Source organism: Barbus barbus (assembly GCF_936440315.1).
Source record: "Barbus barbus genome assembly, chromosome: 32".
NCBI classification, from domain to species: domain Eukaryota; kingdom Metazoa; phylum Chordata; class Actinopteri; order Cypriniformes; family Cyprinidae; genus Barbus; species Barbus barbus.
This window is the reverse complement of record NC_136760.1, coordinates 27,991,465-28,007,395: the sequence shown is the minus strand read 5'-3', so window position 1 is coordinate 28,007,395 and position 15,931 is coordinate 27,991,465. Positions and strand designations below refer to the sequence as shown.

Below are 15,931 nucleotides of genomic sequence, written 5' to 3'. Positions count from 1 at the left end.
AGTGACATGGTGTTGGTGGTCCAGGTGAGATCCTCTGTGATGTGCACCCCCAGGAATTTAGTGCTGCTGACTCTCTCCACAGTCGAGCTGTCGATGGTCAGTGGGGGGTGGTCAACGGAGTTTCTCCTGAAGAACCTCCTTTGTCTTCTTGTCTTCATATTTGAAAGATTCAAATATGATTAAATAATATAATATTAATAAGATGTAGATGAAAAAGCAAGTCACCTTGACTTCAGTGTATCTCGTGTGTCTTATAACAAGCAAACTCAAAAAGCTCCAAATTTCTCTCTTTGTGTTCTCCATAAGAAATCAAGTCGTAAAGATTGGCATGATTGTGGTTAAATATGACAGCATTGTCATTTATGGGTAAACTATTGCAGTAATAGACTTCAGTTCTATTATTCTGAATGAAAACCTGGTTTTATTGGCTTCAGTCTGACAGTTTCATTATCTTTTGTGTGCTTTATAGAGTCGTATGAAAGTGAACAGTCGGTGTTATCGCTTTCATTCGGTCTCATCGATAATATGTGTGTGTGTGTGTGTGTGTGTGTGTGTTCAGGGTTTGGACAGTCTGTTGGAGGCGATGAAGTCTAGTCTCGCTGAAGACTCACTCTCTGCGTTCGTCTTTAACTGCTCTAACGGTAAAGGAAGGACGACCACGGCTATGGTGATCGCGGCTCTCACGCTCTGGCACTTCAACGTACGTCGCAATCATACAATACACAAATTATACAGACAGATTTGATTTCTACCTGGAATCAGTTGTAGCATTCAAAGTAGCTTTACAGAAAATCATGATGTTAATGTTTAAAATATCTTAATATCTTCATGTCTTAATCTCATTTAGCAGATTAGAGCTACATGATAATATAGTTTACATTTTGATGATACATGCAATCAAGCAGTTGAGATTTATATATATATATATATATGTATGTATATATATGAGGAGTTGAGACGCAAAAGCCTCTAAGTGACATTTTCTTCTAAAATGACCATTTTTATCAGGCTCCTATATTTATGTTCAGTTATTTCACTTTAATTGCACAGAAAACCATCTATACATTGCAATTAGAGTAAAATTACTGAACGGAGCTTGATGAAAATGCTCATTTTAGAAGAAAATCTGAACTCTTGAACTCTTGTGTATGTATATAAAAGAGTTTAGATGCAAAATTGTTCAGATGTAATTATTTTATTTTATATTTTTTAACCTATTGTCATTATTGATTTAATTTAATATGACTAAATAAGATGAAATTAACAAGATGTAGAGGTATAGATAATATATTTGCTATTTTTTTTATTTTTAGTTTAGTTTGTTTTTTGAACACATTTAGAAGAACTTTGACTGCTAAGCTCCAAAGGGACCAAAAAGCACCATAAAAGTATTTCTAAATATAGTATATTGTACATTTCTAACAAATATGTAACAAAGTAAGCATTTAATTATTTGATTTAATTTATCACTGAATATAATTTTCTCTTGTGGTCTCCCCCGCTGTATTTTTACTGAAATTATGATAAATGTCTTAAATGGTGGATGCTTGAATATTTAGGTAATTGGTGAGAAATTATCTCATTTATGTTAAAATATTTACATAGAACTGTGTATTATTTGACCTACTTATGGTGCATTGTAGTAATTCTCTATACTTTGGATGTTTTTGTTTGACAGGGTTTTCCAGAGTCTTGTGAGGATGAAATCGTAAGCGTTCCTGACGCCAAATACACAAAGGGCGAGTTTGAGGTGATGCACTTCTACATTATGACCTTTCTTTTTAATCTAACATACTTTTTTTTTCATTTCATATTTTGTTGGATGACATACGGAAAATATCTTTAAAATAAAGTTTAATTTATAAACAAGATGTGCAATTTACACAATACACACATACTCAAAAGGTTTTGAACAATAAGACTTAATGTTTCTTCTCTTCTGCTCACCAAGCCTGCATTTATTTGATCCAAAATACAGCAAACGTAGTAATATTGTGAAATATTTTTACCATTTAAACTAACTGCTTTCTATTTGAATATCTGTTAAACTGTAATTTATTTCTGCGATCAAAGCTCATTTTCAGCATCAATACTCCAGTCTTTAGGTTTCAATTTTTTCTGTTTTTTTTGTTTCACAGAAAGTTCAGAAGAACAGCATTTATCTGAAATAGAAATTATATATATATTTTGTAAAATATAATTTTTTTTGTTTTGTTTTTTGTGAAAGAAATTAGTACCTTTATTTAGCAAGGATGCATTAAATTGATCAAAAGTGATGATAAAGACATTTATAATGTTACAAAAGATTTCTATTTCAGATAAATGCTGTTGTTCTTAACTTTGTTCAACAATTCTACTGTTTTCAACATAATACATATTTCTTGAGCAGTAAATCAGTATATTATTATGATTTCTGAAGATCATGTGACACTGACGACTGCAGTAATGATGCTGAAAATACAGCTTTGATCACAGAAATAAATTACAGTTTAACAGATGTTCACATAGAAAGCAATTATTTTAAATAGTAAAAACATTTCACAATTTTACTGTTTATGCTGTACTTTGAATCCAATAAATGCAGGCTTGGTGAGCAGAAGAGAATTCTTTAAAAAACATAGAAAAATCTCACTGTTTGACTGGTAGTGTACACCTTATACAATACAATAAATGATGTTTTTTTTTTTTTTATATAAACGAGTATATGAAAAATTTTTCAGTTCATAAATGGCTTCAAGGGGTTATATTTAGCATTAGTGCATTAGTAATGTGGCATTTAATTGATTATTAAAGCGGTTCAGATCATTCAGGTGTTTATCTCATTTCTCCTGGTGGTTCTCAAGCATCTGAATTTAGTTTCAATATTAATGTTACACATTTCATCTGTGATTTGGATCTTGTATGCGTTTTCTCTTTCCTACACGTCACCATTAAGATCTTCAGCGGTTTCTTGTCTGTGAAGTTTAGATTTGGAGAGCCTCTCAAACCATCTATCAGTCCCAGAAGTCCATCTGTTTTCGCTCTGCCAGCTGTGGTTTCTGGTTTTTCTGATTCCTCAGGGTTTTTGTAACATGAAACCTGGTTTATAGCATCAGTGGTACGAGACGTCTCTTCACTGTGCTATCTTTGTGAATAACTGCTGTAAGCCCTCTCGTCCTGTATCTTTATTAGGAACACAACACATAATTAGTTTAATTCAGGCTGTGAGCTCAGAGTTGTGACATCCAGAAACACTGATGGCGTGCAAACGTAAAAAAACGCCTAATTTCTGACCCACATTCAGTGAATGACGCATGTGTTTTGGCCCGATGCGGACGGTTCTGACCCATTCGTGTGATCTTTTGCTCTGTGTGTCAGTAGCTGTGGTGATTTCTGTTCCTCATGGTAATTTGACACACGTTATTCTGCTAAATCAAGCTCAGATTCACATGCAGTCAATGATGACCTCAGGACGGATTCAGGGCAACAGTGACCTGTGGGATCATCTGCCCTAAAAACACACCAAAATTAGACTTCTGTGACCCTGTACAGGTTATGGATGCTGGGAGATGTTGGGCAGATCAAACTCGAAAATGTTTATATTTATGTTAGTGTTAAATATGCTTTAATTATAATAATAATAAATTACTTATAAATATAATTTGTAATTTCAATATTTAATTAATACTATATCCATCCATCCATCCATCTTCTTCCGCTTATCCGGGGCCGGGTCGCGGGGGCAGCAGTCTAAGCAGGGATGCCCAGACTTCTCTCTCCCTAGACACTTCCTCCAGCTCTTCCGGGGGAACACCGAGGCGTTCCCAGGCCAGCCGGGAGACATAGTCTCTCCAGCGTGTCCTAGGTCTTCCCCGGGGTCTCCTCCCAGTGGGACGCGCCCGGAACACCTTCCCGGGAAGGCGTCCAGGAGGCATCCGGAACAGATGCCCGAGCCACCTCAGCTGACCCCTCTCAATGTGAAGGAGCAGCGGCTCTACTCTGAGCTCCTCCCGAGTGACCGAGCTTCTCACCCTATCTCTAAGGGATCGCCCAGCCACCCTGCGGAGAAAGCTCATTTCAGCCGCCTGTATCCGGGATCTTGTCCTTTCGGTCATGACCCAAAGCTCATGACCATAGGTGAGAGTAGGAACGTAGATTGACCGGTAAATCGAGAGCTTCGCCTTGCGGCTCAGCTCTTTCTTCACCACGACAGACCGGTACATCGACCGCATTACTGCAGAAGATGCACCGATCCGTCTGTCAATCTCCCGTTCCATCCTTCCCTCACTCGTGAACAAAACCCCAAGATACTTAAACTCCTCCACTTGAGGCAGGAACTCTCCACCAACCTGAAGTGGGCAAATATTAATACTATATTTTATCATAAATATTTTAATAATAATTATTTTTGTATTATAATATTTTTAATCATTTTATTGTACTATTATTATTATTAATAGTAGTATTTAATTTATGCTCATGTTTTAATTCACTGACTTAAGCATATTGAATTCCATTTTGTTTTGTACTTGGTTTATATTCATAATTAATTTAAATAATTAAATTATCATAAATATTTTATGATTTAAAAAATATTATTTATCAACTTATTTTTAGTATAATATTTGTATTCTAATAATTTTATGATATTATAATAATAATTTTCTAATTTCTGCTCATGTTTTAAGTTTTTAACTGATGTTAAATTCCATTTTTTGTACTTGGTTTATGATACAATGAAATATTTATCATCAAATAAATATAAATATTTAATATTAACTATTTGAATTAGAATGAAAATATTTGTATTTATAAATATTGTATGAATATTTATATATAATATTTTATTACCGTGTTATGATATATTTTTATTATAATATTTTTATACTTTTGTTATTTAATTTCTGCTCAAGCATCAGGTTAAATTCCATTTATTTTTGTACTTGGTTTATGAAGCTTCATCAAACCAGTATCAGGACTCGTGGAACAGCAGTTGTTTTGCTAAATGAATAGCATGTGTATATATATGTATTTAGAGTGTGTTGTCTGTGTCGTAGGTGGTGATGAAGTTGGTGCGGTTGCTCCCTGACGGTCACCGGATGAAGCGGGAGGTTGATCTGGCGTTAGACTCCGTCAGTGAGACCATGACGCCGCTGCACTATCACCTGCGGGAGATCATCATCTGCACCTACAGACAGGTAGAGGGCGATCTGTCATCTCCTGTACTGATTGATCGTGTCGCTGTGTATCATCAGTTCAGTCTGTCTGATGCATGCAGTACACACCACCACAAGCTGCTTCAGTCTGATTGCTGGTTTACAGCTGTGTTTACTGGTTTGAGACTGTGACTGCAGAGGAAGAAATAGTTGAGTTAGGTTTGAGAGGTTCATGACATCAAATCATTTGACGTATTCAGAGTTTTATGTGAGAGTTAGTAGGAAGTTTAAGATTTTTTTTAATTGCTAATTTTCTAATATTTATTTAATCTTAAATCTTTTTTATTTTAAATAATATTTTTATATAAATATATTTAATTTTCTAATATTTATTCATTAATAATTGTTTAATATATAACAAAATACTTCATTTTATTTTATTCTAAATATATGCTCTTATTTTGTATGTTCTAATAATTCTTGATTTATTTAAAATAAAACAATACTTTTTATATTTTCTAATTTAAGTGTTTTATTTTAAATAAAATAAACAAAATATTAAATATATTTTATTCTAAATATGCATATTTATTTAAATGAAAATAAAACATTGCTTCTATTTTATTCTAAATGTTTTTATCTTATTTAATTTAATTTTATTGCATTTTATTTATTGATGCATTGAAGCAGTAAAGCAGAAGCGTGATGAAGTGCTCATGAAACGTGTTTTAAATCTCCTCATGTTCTATGATGATTTGTTTGGCAGCTTTGTGTGTTTTATCTATATCTGTATTCTTGTGTCGTCTCTGAGTGTCCTGTAGATGGCAGCACTTTTCCTCCATTGAGACGCTCCCTCGATAGATTTCCACAATTACTCCATAATCAGATGCTATTCATACAAGCAGCTCAAATGTCAAGAGTCTCCTTGATTTCATTAGAAGGATCCTGGGAAAACCCTCTAGTGTTTGTTTGAGGTGTTTGATCCAAACGTTTCCTCATGCATTAATATCTGCAGTGGACTGTGAAGGCCTACACTGAAAAAAATGCACTTAATTTTTCTTTTGCAAGTTTTTGCACGCATTTAAAGTAAAAATTTAATATGGAATTAAGTAAAATCTACTTAAGTTATGTAAAATTGTCAAAGGAAATAAGTAAATTTAATGTGGCCAGTTAGAGTTTGAGTAATTTCTTCTTGATTATTTTAAGTGTAGCCTGCGATACTCAAGTATATTTCACTCAGTGGTTTGTAAACTTTACTCAAACAACATAGCACTGAAAAAAATTTAATTAAAGCATGTGGTTCACTTACAAACATGTACGTAAGCAAGTAGACAGCTCGTTATTCTTTTAAAGGTAATATGTTGACTCAATGTAGTGATTAACCAAATGAACACAGAGACCTCAATATATACACACAATATACACACAATGACGGTAACAATCAGTGAATAGTGTTTGAGTATGCATGGGTCATTTTGAGTAGAAAATGAACTCCAGATGTCACGAAAAAATGTAAATGCATCTCGAAAACAGCAAAAAAAATTAACCTTATTAATTATTCATGCCCAAGTGCATGATGGGAACAGGATCATGACTTTGATAATTACTTAAACAATCTTTGTAAAAATAATAATGCTATCAAACGATTAATCGCATCCAAAATAAAAGTTTTTGTTTACATAATGTGTGTGTACTGGGTATATTTATTATCATATATAAAAAAAACAAACATACAGTATACATTTAAAAAATATTTACACGTATACATTTATATTTTAATATTTTATATAAATATATTTAATATATTATTTTTTTTTTTTAAATGTATACATGCATATGTTTGTATTTATATATACATAATAAATATACACAGTATACACACATATTATGTAAAGAAAAACTTTTATTTTGGTTGAGATTAATCGCAATTATTAGTTTGACAGCACTAAAAAATATCAAACAATTCCAAGTAAAATATACTTAATTTAAGCTTGTAGAATTCAAAGTTTGAACTTGAGTACTAATATTGAATTTACTTTTTTTTTTTTCTTGTCTGAAGTAGATCCTGCAGCACAAAAGCAGTCATGAGTAGCACAGATATATTTGTAGCAATAGCCAACAATACATTGTATGGATCAAAATTATACATTTTTATTTTATGCCAAAAATCATTAGGATATTAAGATATTAAGATCATGTTCCATGAAGATATTTTGTACATTTCCTACTGTAAATATATAAAAACTTCATTTTTTATTAGTAATATGCATTAAGAACTTCATTTGAACAACTTTAAAGATGATTTTCTCAATATTTTTTTGCACTCTCAGATTCCAGAACAAACCAGACATCAATGGAAAGCTTATTTATTCAGCTTTCAGATGATGTATAAATTGACGCGTATGACTGGTTTTGTGCTTCAGGGTCACAATTTTCATCTGTTTTTCTGTAGTATTTACTTCACCACAAAATCATTTTTATCAGTGTAACGGCTAACAGACGTGTCGTTTCTGAGGGGCGTGTGTAATTGTGTTTGTGGGTCAGGACGGTCCTGGGCGTCACTGTCGCTCTTATGTAAAGCTCAGAGGGGCGGCTGGCCAATCAATGCAGGTTTGTGCAGCGAGGGCCGCTCTCAATGGATCACATTGTCCCGAGCCGCTGTTTTTTCCCCTCTGCGTTCGGTCATTACAGTACCCTCGTCCCGTCTCAGATTTGTTTTTCCCGTGTGGAAAGCGAACACTAATCCTTCTCTTCTGTCTCTTGTCTCTTTGTTGCTTTAGATAAGCGCTGCTGATGGAGAGCGATTTGTAATTGAAATGATCACAGGATGTTTTTGTGTACAAATGACCGTCTGATGTGTGATGCTGAAAGTGACAGAGATTTAGTTGTTTGAGACCCCGAAAGGGACAGGTCACCTAAAAATGACAATTCTGTCATCATTTGCTCATCCTCGAGCTGTTTGAGCTTCTTTCTTGTATGGAGCATAAAAGAAGATATTTTGAAGAATGTTAGTGACCAGGGCTGCGTTTCCCAAAAGCTGATCGTAGCTCCATTGGTTTCATTAGGATGCTTTAGAGAAACGCAGCCCAGACCAGTTGCTGGCAGCCATTGACTTGCATGGTAGGTTAAAAAAGCATACTGTGGAAGTCAATGGGTACCGTCAGCTGTTTGGTTACAAACATTTTTCATAATATCTTAAGAAATTATATCTGAAACAATTCGTACAGGTTTGAAACTTCAGGGTGAGTTAATGATGACAGAATTAAAATGTTTGTGTTAACTGTCCCTTTAAGCATATGCTTCTATATTCTATAACTATATAGCTATATAAATAGTTATATTTATTAGTGCTGTCAAATGATTAATCGTGATTAATCGCATCCAAAATAAGTTTTTGTTTACAAAATGTATGAGTGTGTACTGTGTATATTTATTATGTATATATATATAAATACACACACATGCATGTATATATTTCAGAAAAATATGCTGTTTATATATTAAATATATTTATATATAATATAATAATATAAATGTATATACATGTAAATATTTTCAAAATATATACATGCATGTGTGTGTATTTATATATACATAATAAACACAGTACACATGTAAACAAACTTATTTTGCATGTGATTAATCATTTGACAGCACTAATATTTATATAACTATGAATGTTTTAATCATCTTATATGTGCTAAACTTATGTTCGATTTATATAGTGCCGTTAACGTTGTGCACACAAAACATGGATTTGTTGCTGAGTGAGTGAGTTTACATGAGCCCAAGATTATTTGCATACAGCATTTTCAACACGCTTTGCTTTAAATAAATTAGTTTAGGCTTAATATTTATAGTAAATATCGTTTATAATGACACTAGAATTTATGTCTGTTTTATACTTGCGTTTATCTTTCTAATTCTGTTCTAAATACTGCATTTGCTGTGCAGTGAGAGGAACTGAAACACGTTTACAGTGTTTATAAAGTTTGTAAACATTGTATTTTATTTACTGGTATTTTACTTTATTTCTGAATGGAATAATAAAATGCATTTTCTACGCCAATGCAACTTAATTTATTTTTTTCCTCTCAACAATGCAATTTTGACCCGGTGTGACTTATTTTCCAGATAATATCGTATAACTGTGAAATAATCTGAGCTAAATGATCCGAAATTCTGATTTGAATATCAACGGGCGTTTTTCATTTTTTCTATTATTGTGATATCAAACCATAGAAATGTCAATATTTTTGCACTTCTTGACTGTAAAATTGTTATTGGCCTGCAGTATTGTTTAAAGCCATCATGAAATGAAAATCTATTTTCTAAATGTTATTGTGAAGATCTGCAACATTTTTTCCTTTCGTTTTTATTTTTTATATTCCATTACACTCTGATGTAAATCATAATATGGATGAAAAGATCTGTCTTCTGTTTCATCATGAGACGACATCTTTTAATCAGGACAAACTTTGAACACTACTTTGAAAGAGTGTTTTCATGCTCTGCAGAATTGAGCTGAATTTTCAATTCAATTCAAGTTTATTTGTGTAGCGCTTTTCACGATGCAAATCATTGCAAAGCAGCTTTACAGAAAATTAAATATTCTACATTATATACATTTTTTATCAAATTTGATCAAATGTTTGATAATTTTCTGTATCTGCCATATAATAGCATTTAAAGCTGATATGGCAATAAGCTCAAATACAATCAAAACAAATATTACCATATCAACTTTTTCAGAACCCGCCCCTAAATGGCGCATAAATACAATCAGACTGTCTTTGGTTGCTTTTTGTGTCAATCACTGGACAGTTTTTGGTCCAAAAAGGTAGTTAGGTCTGGCTTCATGAGATTATGGGTTATGAATATTCATTCATTTGTCAATATGAGAAGGTATTCAGATGTTTCTGAATGTGTTTGTTTGCATTTGGCACTGTTTTTGCCTTGTTTTTGGCTGCTGTTGATAATCTGATGTTGCAATCACATTTTGACCGCTTCACACTGTTTCCATGGCAACCGCATCCCACTCTGGACCACTGACATCTGCTTCAGTTCTTGTGCGGTTTGTTTGATTACAGTGCAAATTTTCAGACAGCTTTGACACACAAGCCTAATAATTTCATTTCATATCACTTCTGTCTGTATAACACGCGTCTGATGGATATCTCAAAGCGCTTGTCATGTCATGGATCCTTTGCACTATTTATTTTAATCGAAAGACTGCTTTGTTCTGCACGTATTGCTCTAGTCAGACTGATTCTGGTTTCAGTTTCCCATCTGACGCTGAAGCCAAATCATATAGTGAGGCGAAGCTGAAAAACCCAATGAAATATTCCAGTAAAAGTGGAGGAAATGTAAATCAGTGCCTAAAGAAAGGCCCTCATGGTTTGGACGGCGGTGTGGAAAAATATTTGCAGAAAGAAGAGAATGTAGAGAGAAGAAAGGTAGCGACATCACGAGAGGGAGGGATGGAGCCGATCCAGACGGTGTGAATTTAGGAGAGACTGCCGCACAAAAAGATCCTGACAGAAAACGTGTGGAGGGACGGCAGCCAAACTCATTGGACTAGAACAATTAGAGCCGTCCGTCTGAGCGCACATGTGCCGAGCCAGATTAAAGCTGTGAACCAGCTCGCTTTTACTCTGCACTGATATCTGACATGCATTGAATCTTGTGTGTAAAGAGCTAAAATGACAAAACCTGAGCGTGCATTTAAAAAGTTATTTTTGGATTTTAAAAGTCATGGCTAATCTGCTTTCCTGTAGCTCAAATAGTAGAGCATGGCGCTAGCAACGCCAAGGTCATGGGTTTGATTCCCAGGGAAAGCAAGAGCTGATAAAATGTAAAAACTGTAACTTGAATGCAATGTAAGTCGCTTTGGATAAAAGCGTCTGCTAAATGCATAAAAAAAAAAATTTAATCTCCATACATAAATTACAAGAAATGTCTGTATCAGTGATATAAATGTATATATGCTCAGTTCTGGAAAAGGCATGGATATTTAATGGAAGCTTTGGAAACCCTCATAGATGAGATGTTAAAAGCGCTGTAAGCACTAGAAGATCATAAAAACATAGATTCCTTAATCTATTGGCTAACGATATTTTTAGGACTAAATCCAAACATATTTGGCTTCTGATAATCTGATGTACACCGAAACACTCGTATCTGATTACTGAGTCATTTCATTGTGAGTACGAAGTCTTTTTTGTCAAATTATATATACATATTATTAAAAAAGTAAATATATGTATAGTTTTTAATACTTATTTCAGTTTTTGTTTTGATTATTTTAGTACATCAAGTTAAATTAAATGGAAATATGAATTTTTCATATTTTAATTTATTTTACTTAAAGTATATTTATTTTATTTTTAGTTTTAAGTGAACTAAAATAGCAAAGACTGATGTGTTTTATATATATATATATATATATATATATATATATATATATATATATATATATATATATATATATATATATATATATATATTAAATTAAATGAAAAACTGTCCAATTACTAAAACTGAAATAAAAATAAATGAAAGCTGAATAGAAAAAAATTGAAATTAGTTACTAAATTAAAATTGCTATAATAAATGCTATAATAGTATATAAATAATATAATAATAATAATAATAATAATAATATCACTAAAAATTAATATTGTTAATATTATAAATATTAAAACAACACTATCAGACTCCACTCCATTAATTGTTTCTATTTCTAGGTTCGTTTTATTTTGTAAAACTATTTAAAATAATAACAATTTGTAATTTAATTTACAAATTATAATTTTTATTTAATTATTAACTTGATAATTGAACACATTTTAAGCATATTTTGAAAAAGTAAACTGATTTTATTTTAAATATTCCTTTGTGATAGTGATTAGAAAAAAATGAATAGATACGATTTGCATCTTTAGAAGTTATGAATGTAATGGTTTTATGGCACATATTCAGACGTGCAGGAATGATGAAGCTGGTGTGAGCTGTGATTGTGATCGATCGCAGCTGCTGTGTAATGTTTTATGCTGGATTATTCGGGACGTCCCACAGCTGAGAGTGAAGCCTCGGTCTGATGGATTTGCCCCTTTCTGCAGCGTTTCTGTGTCTGTCACGTCTGCAGTCACGCTCTGATCTGCTCAGAGCTGCGCTACATCTTATTTATTATTTATTTTTTGTTTCATGCATTAGTTTCTCTCAGGGGCTCATTACATGTATCTCACATCTGAACATTAATCTGTCAATCTGCTCAGAACAAACATGTCAGACTCTTTCTGACTTGTGTGTGATTTTTGTGCCACTAACAACACTGAATGAATTGCTTTTTGTAGAAAATGTGCAAAACTCTCCATTGTGATGCTGATCTGGTTTGTAAGTGGTAAGTGGCAGTCATGCGTGTAGAGAGAGTAGAGCAGGGGACTCAGGACACAGCCCTGTGGGGCTCCTAGGTTCAGAGTGATGGAGTTTGAGGTGAACTGGCCAACTTTCACCACTTGAGGTCTGCCGGTGAGGAAGTCTTGGTATCTGACAAGAAGGCTGGACTACTACCATCTGAGCAAGTTTCAGCGCTCTAGGCCTTATGGTTTGTTCTGCACAATCCGTTTTAAGGAAGAATAATAATAATGAAATTCCTAACAGTTACAATAGCGTTTCTGCACTTCGTGCTTGAACCCCTAATAATGATGTTAAATGATGGTAATAATTTAATGGATTATAAAAATGTAATAATAAAAATACAATTTTATATTATTACATTTTAGTATATTCTAATCATTTAATTTAACTGAACAACAACAACATTAATAATAATAAATGAATTATCTGATGAACTTTTACTATAAATATTTTTTGTTGTTTCAGCACACGAGGCGAGACAGATGAGTGAAGATTAAATTGACTTTTTAATTGATTGTGTTTCCCAGAATCAGTCGATTGCCAGTGCTAATTACAAATTTAATTAACTTCTCACACACAGCCGTTGTTCTTCACACAGATCAACACACACGGCTCGCATTAATCGCTATTGATTGCTGGAAGCTCTCGTTTGTTGATCTTTATTATTGAATATAATGCATGAAGTCAGAGAATGATGGGAGGATGGCCGTGTGTGTTCAAAAACATTGAGTCATTATGATTTAAAAAAAAAAAAAAACTAGATTATTGAGCAAAGATGCATTAAATTGAGCAGAATGAATGCTGTTCTTTTGAACTTTCTATTTATTTGTGAATCCTGAAAAATAAAATGCATCGCTGTTTCCACAACTGTGTTCTACATTGATAATAATCAGAAATGTTTGTTGAGCAGTAAATCAGTATATTATTATGATTTCTGAAGATCATGTGACACTGAAGACTGGAGTAATGATGCTGAAAATACAGCTGCAGATCACAGAAATAAATTACAGTTTAACACGTATTCACATAGAAAACATTTTAAATTTTAATAATATTTCACAATTTTACAGATATTGTCTTTTTAATCAAATAAATTCAGCCTTGGAGAGCAGAAGAGATTTCCTTCAAAAACATTAAATTATTTATAGATTTTTTATTATTACAAGAAATATAATTACAAATAAATGATATAATGAATTACTTTGTTTTTTATTATTGTTTTGTGGAAACTAGAGTAAATATTTGAAAGTTGCTGAAAATAAAGTAAACACGCTGAATTTGCTTGGCTTTACTACGTAAATATCATCAGAAGTCTGAATGGAAATGATTTGCTCTGTCTGTTTTGTTTGGAAAGAAATCCTGAAGTATGATTTAATATTTATGGGCATCATGCAGAGTCACTGAAGGAAGTCCACAGAAAACAGCCTATAAATTGATGAAAGCACGACAGAAAACGGAGGAGATTGTGTGTGTGTGTGTGTGAGAGCCATTAGTCAGTCACAGAGAGCTGATTGTGCACTGTAGCTGTGTCTCTCTCTCAATGGTTTCTGGCTGTCTGTTTGCGTCACGTTTGTATTTGTGGCTGGAAAATGGGAGTGGAGGTGCTCTGGAGTCTGCTAAAGTCATTAGGAACTCTCAGACACACACACACACACATTCAGGCTTCTCTACGGAAAGAGCGAGGGTCCAAACAGCTGACATATGATAGTGATTTGCTGCCGTTTGGCTGGTGTTCAGAGGGCTTGGGCCCGTTGATTTAAAGAGAGCGGCCTGCACACGCTTCAGCTTCAGCAACGAAGATCCCACTCCAAAATCACTGATCAGCCGACAGCATTTCAACATCACCTTATTAACCTTATTAATGCTTGCATCAAATGTAAAATGCCATCTAAGATATTTCATTTCACACCAATACCAGAATGTACTGCAACAAGCTCAGTGGAAAGAAAAAAAAAGATGTTGGGTGTATTGAATAAATATGATTCATGCAATACAGGAAAGTATTAATAAAAATAGTTTGACTTTTGTACAGTATTTTAAAAGTCGTGACGTATTGTCAAGTATGGTGACCCATACTCGAAATTGGTGCTCTGCGTTTAACCCATCCAAGTGCACACACACAGCAGTGAGTAGTGAACAAATGCACACACACACACACACACACACACACACACCCGGAGCAGTGGGCATTTATGCTGCGGCGCCCGGGGAGCAGTTGGGGGTTCGGTGCCTTGCTCAAGGGCACCTCAGTCGTGGTATTGAGGGTGGAGAGAGCGCTGGACATTCACTCCCCCCACCTACAATCCCTGCCGGCCCGAGACTCGAACCCACAACCTTTGGATTACGAGTCCAATTCTCTAACCATTAGGCCACGACTTCCCCCATGCATATTACACTGGGAAAAACTATTGTGTTGTAGAGTAAATATTTATTTATTTATTGTTTTGAATTTGCTTTTATCTTTATATCTTTAGTCTTTATTTTAAGTTTCAAGTTTTAGTAATTTTATGTGCTTTTTTACTTTTCTATGCAAATATATTTTAGTGTGTATATATATATATATATATATATATGTGTATATGTATATGTATATATATATATGTATATGTATATATATGTATATGTGTGTAAAATTGTAGTACTTCAAACATAATTATTACAGTATTTCTAATTTTCATTTTTTTACACTCTTTTTAAATCTAATGTTTAATATTTAATTTCAAATTTATTTGTTAACAAAAATAATTCAAATTTTTTAATAAAAATTAAATGTTTTAGTTAACAATAACAGCATTGATCTCAAGCATATATTATCTGATTTTTTCAGCAAAAATAAGATAAATTGCACTGCATGAGATTTTCATAGATTGTATCTTTAATGTAAGTGTATTGTGTCTTACATATTTGTTCTTTTACTTTAAGTATGAACAAAATTTGCAAGTGCAATAAGACAAAATACACTGGTATTAAAGAAACGGTCTTTGAAAACAAACCTCATGCAGTGTTGCTTCTTGAGTACATTTGTTGCTTAACTTTTAAATGCAAAAAAACATTTTTGCATTGTACTTTATCATCAAATCCATTTCTCTTTAAGTCAGAAGTCCATACTGTGTAAAGTTTCATACGGATGCTCTTTTTGCTGTGAGTTTTGCTCTGTCAGGAAATGAAAGGTTTCGGGAGGTTCATCAGGAGTTAATGCTAACATTTCTCTCTGCTTGAACCCCCAGTTTTGTTTTCTCTTCAACATGATGCTTGAATCAGGCGTCTTCAATACAGACGACAATAGAGGCTTCATTGCATCGGGACCCTCGACGGTGCTGTAATTGGCAGCACATGTCCGAGTCTCTCAGCGCAGGATATTCCAGGTCTCCAGAAAC

The 15,931-nt window shown here is 33.3% G+C and overlaps 1 protein-coding gene across 2 annotated transcripts in view; it reads left to right on the top strand.

Moving 5' to 3' along the window:
* LOC306852061 (paladin-like) overlaps positions 1-15,931 on the top strand; it is a 69,107-nt gene that overhangs the window by 33,614 nt on the left and 19,562 nt on the right. For both annotated transcript variants that reach the window (XM_079388668.1, XM_079388667.1), the window contains exons 16-18: positions 560-700; positions 1,679-1,750; positions 5,037-5,177. In XM_079388668.1, the coding sequence (XP_079244794.1) occupies positions 560-700; positions 1,679-1,750; positions 5,037-5,177 (354 nt within the window). The remainder of the gene's footprint in view (positions 1-559; positions 701-1,678; positions 1,751-5,036; positions 5,178-15,931) is intronic.